The 8,434-nt window shown below is 43.0% G+C and overlaps 2 protein-coding genes across 2 annotated transcripts; both read left to right on the forward strand.

Annotated features, from left to right (window-relative positions):
* The first annotated feature begins 253 nt into the window (after positions 1 to 253).
* On the forward strand, positions 254 to 908 carry LOC125547455. Its single transcript, XM_048711319.1, has one exon. The coding sequence runs from the start codon at positions 294 to 296 to the stop codon at positions 849 to 851; it is 558 nt and encodes a 185-aa protein (XP_048567276.1). The 5' UTR covers positions 254 to 293; the 3' UTR covers positions 852 to 908.
* Positions 909 to 6,148: 5,240 nt separating this feature from the next.
* Positions 6,149 to 6,779, forward strand: LOC125547457. The gene has a single exon (XM_048711320.1). The coding sequence runs from the start codon at positions 6,173 to 6,175 to the stop codon at positions 6,581 to 6,583; it is 411 nt and encodes a 136-aa protein (XP_048567277.1). The 5' UTR covers positions 6,149 to 6,172; the 3' UTR covers positions 6,584 to 6,779.
* The last annotated feature ends 1,655 nt before the right edge of the window (positions 6,780 to 8,434 follow it).

The following is an 8,434-nucleotide window of genomic DNA, read 5'->3' on the forward strand; positions in this document are numbered from 1 at the left end:
GCAACGGTCCGTGACTCTAAAAAAAGAATCATTTTTCTACTTACGGGTGGTATTGCTGGGTAATATTTTGCAACTTTAGAGGCAATTTTCATGACGTACCGCGAGAAGCAATATCTCCTTTATTATTAGAGATATAGATATAGATATAAATTACACAGTATAGAAAAAGAATAAATGTAGCACAATTAAGGCATCCTGTCCTGCGTGGCGTCTTATATAGAGAAGAAAGCGTCGCCATGTATACTGTACCAACACAACAGCAACGCCTAGCTAAGTGCAAAGCACAAACAGCAATGGCGAGCACGGCAACAACTGTAGCAATGGCTCTCGTCGTGCTCGCAGCCGTGTCCTCTGACGTCCTTCCCGTCGCTGACGCCGACGCCGGCCTCATCTCCAGGACGTGCAAGAAGACCAAGACCCCCGCGATCTGCGTGGCCATGCTGCGCGCCGACCGAAGGACCGACGGCGCCATGAACCTGTACGGCCTCGCCAGCAACGCGCTGCTGATCGCCATCGACACTGTCTACAACAACACTAGGGTAATCGTCGACTTGCTGTTCGAGGGCAAAGAGGGCACGCCGGAGGAGGAAGCGCTGGCCGTTTGCAAGCAAGCCTATCTCGAAGCCGACAACGACCTTGAGCTCCAAGCGCGCCTTGCCCTCGACTTTTTGGACTATGCCGGCGCGTCCAAGGTCATCTTGCTCGCCAAGGACGCCGGTGATATGTGTGAGGACGCGTTCAAGGCGATCAAGAAGAAGTCCCCCCTGGCCGACTTGGATCGCCAGATGACAGAGCGCTGTGCTGTCACCGCCGACCTCATGGATCTGCTTGCCTCCAAGCGATCGGAATAATTCTTGGCTCGTTTTTCTATGCATGTTGCTGTCAATAAATAAACGGTTGTGTCTGGACTCTGGACATGTTATGGTGATAAACTGATAATGCAGCGAAACACCTCTTCCCTCAAGTTCTTCTTTTTCTTTTTGCGAGAAGATCTACTCCTGTCTTGGGCTATGAGCAATTGGCTAAGTTTAGCCTTCATGATAAGGCAGCGCCCACATGACAGACAACCCAGTTAAGAGCGGTAGTAGCTAGCAGCACGCATCACAGCAACGATGACTATCCCATTTCTGACCGCACCTCCCTCTCGGCGTCCACTCCCCGGGCACCACTCGGCAGATAAACCTGGTGTATTTAGGGTATTTCTAATCGATCCCCTAAAAATAGTGGAGTATCCGGTGGAGTAAACTCTTAGTGAAGTATATTTACTCCAGTAAGTTTTGGCCGGACCTAGCCGATCCCCTATATATAACAGAGTAAATTCCCGTTGTTTAAAACTTTGCAATTCTAATATAAACTGCAACTACATATTAGCATACAGTCAAGTGATCCAAGCATCCCTGGCCATTCTCTTGCTTCATCCTCAGTCACTAGCCTCTGGGTGTCTTTCTCGGTTGGTGCTCTGAAGTACTCCGGGTCGAGGACATCGATCACTGCTTTAGTGAACCTTCGAATAACCTCCAAGATTGTGTCTTCAGCAATGCGGACATAGTCATCAATTGCGTCAGCCGAACACCCATATGCCAAGACTCGAACAGCTGCAATGCACTTCATCAGAGAGCTTGCACTTATCTCTCCACATTCATTTCTCTGGAGCTTGAATCAGTCATCATATCTCTCAACGGCTTTTGGAATGGTTAGAAAAGACTTGTGTGCATCCGAAAGCGCCCGCTAAAGTACTTCTCCGGATAGGTTGGCTTTGGGTCAAAGTAGTCTCTCATGATCTTGGCATGACCCTCCGCTCTATCACGGTTGATGTGTACACGACCAAACTGTGATCCTCTCCTCGGCTGCCGAACATCATCATTGAAAATCATGCCTAAAACGGTTTCAAAGTCATCGTCGTTTTCTTCCTCTTCGGATGACGACGAGTCCTCCAAGGCCATCTCCCTCAACCTCTTCATCTACAATTCAAACAGCTAGGTTCAATCCAAACGGCTCGGTTCACAAACAAACAATAAAAAAAAACTCACCTAAGCAACTCGACGAACAATTGCAGTGCAGTGGTGGTGCATCAGCCGACCGGTGTCTTTGTGACCAAACAGGCCGGCGGCGATGAGAGGGAATGACCTGCAGCAGTGTGCACTCAAGGTGAGATGCGGCGGCCGACAGAAAAAGAAGAAGCAACGAAGCAATCCGATGAATCAACAATGGTGACGGCAACAACATTTTCACCATGATTCTGGCGGCGGCGATGGGGGGCGAATGGGCTCGACGTCGGGCAGAAGGGCAGCAGGGGGCAGGGAAGGCAATGAGGTAGCGGCGGGCGGTCGCCGCAAAGGCGGGGGCGACGCAAAGGAGAGGCACGCCTTTTACTCAGCCGCCGCACGGTGGAGTAAATTTAGAGAGAAAGTTAGGGCCGAAGTAAAAATTATACTCCCTTACGACGGATAAGGGATCTGCTAGGTACTGGTTAGAGGAGTAAAACAGAATTTTTACTCCTCTAACCGGTTATAAGGGATCAGTTAGAAATGCCCTAATCTGGTTTGCTCGCGCAAAGGCTGGCCACTCCGCGAAGGTGGTAAGCGATCTCTTTTTTTTTGGCGAGTAGGTGGTAAGCGATCTCTTTTTTTTTGGCGAGTAGGTGGTAAGCGATCTCATACCAATACGTACAATTAATACTTGTATACACGCAAGTAGTCTTCTATGGTGATTTCCCTGAATGTGTTGAGCTTGACATATAACTCCCACGTGAAGGGATTAGTTTTTTTTATAATTACAATACTCCAATGAAAGGCAATTTATTGACAACAATTTTTGTAAATGATGGCCACATGTTTTTGTTAAACGAACGACAAGGTTATGCTGCACACACGTGGATACCGCAACTGGAAGCATGCGAGATCGATGTCTTAAGATTCTGTACAAAGGACCCTGAAAGAATAAAAAATTAAATTCGACCTTTTGAGATCTGTGGCTTGCCAAACTACCTCCCACCATCGGACCCAGCCGCCAACATGATGCAACCGGCGAAGAAGGGAAACCGCCACCACACCCAAATCTTGAAGAGAAAACTTCACAGTCAATGCTACTTTCCGAGCCTATGAACCGTCCCACATGTTTTATCAAACAAGGTCACAATGAATATACATGTGGACACGGCAAAAGGGTAGAGAGATTTGCGTCTTGAAATTTTTCTCAAAAGACCCCCGAGTAAGAAAAATTACAATTCGACCTTTGCAGGCCCATGTGACTTGCCAAACAATTGCCCCCCACCGGACTCTGTTGTTGTTATGACCCCACCGGAGAAGGAAGCAACAAATGAGGGGAGTTGTGTATGCTATTTGGGTTCAACCTTGCATGTATGCTACCGCAGTGAGACGAAGTGTGCAGTGTGTTGTTGCCCCTAGGAATAAAAAGATGGTTGCATAGTTATCCTTTGAACACAGGGTGAAGAAAATACATTATCTACTTCATGTCATCATACTTAATGTAATACTCTGTATTTACTTAATACTTTAAGATGAATGCTAGATAGCGCTCTTGGGTGATGTATTAGCTATAGATGCAGTTGGATAACAGTCTATAGATATTGGAACGTGATGCTCATATGATAATTTTGCCATGGATAGTCATAGTCATAAATATTGTAATTTAGTCGTTGTTCAGTTATAATTTGTTTACCACAACGTGCTTTATTTTGAAGAGAGACCACTAGTGAACCTGTGGACCCCAGTCCATTTTCTTTCCATAAAAATTTCAATCTCAATCAACACTTTTAGTTTCTCGTTTCAACATTATGTTCAACATTCCATCAAATTCAAGCATTTTTCTGGTTTCATTGCATTTAATCCTTTTTTAACTAGTAAGCTAGTGAGATTGACAACCTCACTAGTTCCGTTGAGGGCATAAGGGAGTTTTGTCTTTGTGTATGCATGTACTGATCATTGGTTGTGGTCACTTGAGGGAAATTATTGTTTGCTACAAACCTTTGCACTTATAGGCTCAACACCTTCCTAGTTGAGAGGAAGCAGTCACACTCGTGAGGTGAGCACATTATTGGTTGCCGTCGAAATAGCCATGTCCTTCAGATTTTCATCATAATCGAGAACTTGCTGTCAGGCCTCGTCGACCCTTGAGTTTTTCCAGCTAGCCAGTTCTTGTCTCTGGCCAGTTTTACTGCTGACTATAAGATGTTCTCCCGAGCATGATCACGGCGCGGGCTACCGAACTCTTCATCCAGCGTTTTGGCAGATCATGATCGCCGAACTTGCTTGGCGATCAAGGGAGATGGAGGAAAGGGATGGCACAGACATGGGATTGTTGGCATGGTAGAAGTGAAGACGGCCTGGTCCCTTCCTTTATCGCCCTCTGTCATTATTTCGGAATGGGTAAGGAAAGATCAATAGATGCAGAACCTTCTCTCTACATATTTTTGTGGCCTTCAAGCACTGACAACAAGTAAAAAACAGAGAAAAAGTATATGAAAAACTAGGCACTTTAGTATCTTTACGTATTTGTGTCGTGTTCGGCCGGGCATAAAAAGGCTGGACTCAAGGGGTTCAGTTGGAGCCTTGCCAATGGCCTAACAAACGTGTAACTATGATTGAGGATTCAAATCCTATGAATCAAATGGTCTGCATAGGAAAAAATCTTATGGAACTAAACATAACCTTACAAAATACTACTCCCTCCGGTCCTTTTTAGTTCGCATATAAGATTTGACTGAAGTCAAGCCTCGTAAATTTTGACCAACTTTATAGAAAAAAGTACCAACATTCACAATCTGAAATCAATATCAATAGATGTGTCATGACTTAAAGTTTCATATTGTATAACTTAAGTATGGCAGATGTTGATATTTTTTCATATAAATACGGTCAAACTTTGTGAAGTTTGACTTCAGAGAATTTTAATATGCAGAGTAAAAAGGACTGGAGGGAGTACTCCCTATGATCCTAATTAATTGACTCATACTTAGTACAACTTTAGTACAAAGTTGTACTAAGTATGCGTCAATTAACATGGATCGGAGGGAGTACAATTTTTTTGAATCAAAGGAGCACAAAGATCCAAATGCACTCAGACTAAATTTGACCGACCTTTCATTCAAAATAAAACCCACCATATGGATCCTGAAACCAACTACATTTACTCTTTGGATTTGCTATATTATTATGGTACGAAATGAATCTTCATTCTCAGAATAATTATGGAACTCATTAAATGTATACAATGAGAGTACATTTATTTGTTGATTCACTAAATATTTTGTACATCTATGCGAGTATGCGGCAACTAGTATTCATCAGATCCTTCATTTCTTTATTTGGTTTGCTATTATACTCATGTAGTAAAAGGAATAAATATGGCATAATTAAGGCAGATTTTTCAACAGTGGCGTCCACAAATAAGAAGAGACGCCATGATGCACCAACACAACAACACCTTGCTAGGTGCAAAGTGCAAACAACAATGGTGAGCGCCACAACATCCACAATTGTGGAAGTCACCTCATCTTCTTCATATCCGCCGAATCATTCTTCCCTTTGATTTACTTTATGTGGGGGAATATATTTGGTCTCTGAACAATTATTCAAGTTTGGGTTTGTCCCCCTCACCTTTGAAACAATATATGCTTGCCCCTTAGCTTTCAAAATCGGATAAATGCTGTCCCACAACCCTACCCAGAGTGGTCACTGTCGCATAATATTGGTTGCAGATATCTCTCAATATACATTTTTTTTTGCTGATTTGCTATTCCATTGCTGGTCATTTATAATACTCCATCTCCCGGAAATTAATGGCAGTACATTCACTATTTATTTATTGTAAGAGCACATTTATTACTCGATCTGTAGGATTCTGTTTCAAATTTTTTCCAACATAAAGAAAAATGTTAGTAACTTGGATCTAAACTCAGCGGAAGTATCAAGTGCATTTATTTGTTGCTGCATTGCACATTTCATGACTAAATCACTGTTTGATGAGCTATATTCATTTGATTTGTTGTTACATTTGATGCAGCGAAAGAAATAGATATACCACCACGAAGGCGCATCATATCATAAAGATTTTCTCTTGTGCATATCTTATACATATATAAGAAAGAGTTGAGTGTACTGCACCAACAGAACAGAGACAACGCCTAGCTAGTTGCAAACCGAAAACCACAATGGCAAGCGCAGCAACATCCGTAGCTATTGTTCTTATTGTGCTCGCCGGCGTGTCCTCCGGCCTCCCTGCCACCTATGCTGACACCAACGTGGCCGCCCGGATGTGCCTGAAGACCACGAACCCCATGCTGTGCATGGTCATTCTGAAGGTCAACCCAAAGAGCGCCTACGCCTCCACGGAGCAGGACGTCGGCAGCGTCGCGCTGCAGATCGCGAGTCACACCGCTGAGTACAACGTCGGGGTCATCAACAACCTAAACAAGGGCAGCCTAGGCAAGCCCGAGGGAGGCGCGCTGGCGCAATGCCTCTGGGCCTATCAGGACGCCGACAACAATCTCAAACACAACGCCCGAACCGGTTTCGACCGTGGGGACTACGTCGTTGCGATGGCTCTCGTTTCGGGCGCCTAGATCGTCGGGGATATCTGCGAGAATGCGTTCAAGATGATCGGCAAGAACTCCCCCGTGTCAAAGATAGATCGCCAGATGACTGAGCGATGTGGCGTCGCGGCGGAACTCATTGGCCTGCTTACCCACAAGTGATCGATCCTATATAAATCTTGGCTCATATGTGTGCGCTCCCTTCAATAATTAGTGAGTTGTTCATGTAGCGACATGTTTTGGCATTGATGAAATTGTGAATTATCGAGCTTAACAACACACAAAACACAAACTTACCAAGTAGACAACTAGTGCCTACAAGCGACCAAGCATGCATGATGCATGTATCAATGATGACATATGTTCGCTCATCCAGGTCACCGAACTAACAAGGTTTCTTTGACAACAATTTCAATCTCATCAATCAAGATCGTAAACTTTTTTGGCGGCGGCACACATCAGGTGCTATATTTTAAGTTAGATCTGTTCAGCACAAATTAATTTCTTTGAGAATTATTTCTGCCGGCTCGTGCAATTTTGTTTGCATCTATATCTATATCTATATCTATATCTATATCTATATCTATACCAATATAAAAAACCCAAAGGGGCAGATCTAATTAATCTCGGTCATCAAATCATGTCAATCCAATGACCTAGACTGTTTCAATGTCGAGTGCTCAACACGTTTAGCGTGCAGTTAATTTCATGCCAAATATACTCCTGATGTTAATCACATAATAACACACAAATAATATCTTACTTAATATCCGCATGCACTTAATATACTTCCAAATTAACGTTCATTGCACGTACACATTGACTATTACTATTAGAAATGAAAGAATGTGTGGGCCATACGGTTGCCTTGCATGGCCATCCACCCACTAGTTGCAGTCACTCAAATCACATCACGGTGGTTAGACCCAAGTAGTCCCTTTTTTTACATGTACTAGATAGTTTTCTGTGCATTGCAACGAGACATAAATATTCTAGTAAGTTGGCCCATGATTACCTGCTCATATTAATGTGATTATGTAAATAAATATTTATCATATCCTTCAATGATTTACCTACCTAAATAAAATTTAGTATTTTGTTTCGTAAGAATTAATTGTCTTACATAAAAAGTAAGTCGATAAAAGGTGGGACAGTTAAGACAGTTAAAAAAGAGATAAAAGGGAAAATCAAATGGAGAGAGTGAGGGGAAAGGTAAGTAAGGTTGGACAAACTACTCTCCCCGGCAGGAAAAAAACACTACCCTTTTAAAGTAGTATAGAGATATCTGAGTTGCGGGTCGGTCCATGGCTAGCCAATGTCAGCAAATTGTTCTTTTCAGGGCTTAGGGTTAACCATGTACAACTCCGAAATACGCTAGCCAATGTCAGCTAGCCAATGTTAGTAAATTGTTCTTTTTCAGGGAGTAGTTGCTATCCCCCTCTAAGTGATCCCACCTATTTAGCAAGAAATGCCCGGATAACGTGCATCTGATGATCAGGAAAACCTTGGGTGTGGTGCCTCTTTATTTTGAGAGCAATTACTTAATTAGGTTTGCCAATTGCCAACTCTGGAAGATGGATTGAAATTGGAGAGATTCCACCTATCATGAAGAGGTTCACCAAAAGGTGCTCGTACTAGTGTGAAAACCAATGTCCCATGCCACGAAAGAGGTCCATGTCAAGTCGGTTATCCAGGCATTACCGACATAACTAATTCTCATCTAGATAGGAATTAGAAAATCCGCAGAGATAAATACTTCATGTCAGTACATTTACTATTGTTTGTTACAAGATATATTTGTTAGTTGATTTGGTAGATTTTTGTATCAAGAATTGCCTTTCTTCTTAGAAAGAAAATATGTTAATTTGCAAATTCTGAACT

The sequence above is a fragment of the Triticum urartu genome, chromosome 3 (genome assembly GCF_003073215.2).
Source record: "Triticum urartu cultivar G1812 chromosome 3, Tu2.1, whole genome shotgun sequence".
In the NCBI taxonomy this organism is placed as follows: domain Eukaryota; kingdom Viridiplantae; phylum Streptophyta; class Magnoliopsida; order Poales; family Poaceae; genus Triticum; species Triticum urartu.

Bases quoted from the DNA above. Each gene is read 5' to 3' on its own strand.
- LOC125547455 (XM_048711319.1), top strand. From the start codon at position 294: ATGGCGAGCACGGCAACAACTGTAGCAATGGCTCTCGTCGTGCTCGCA.
- LOC125547457 (XM_048711320.1), top strand. From the start codon at position 6,173: ATGGCAAGCGCAGCAACATCCGTAGCTATTGTTCTTATTGTGCTCGCC.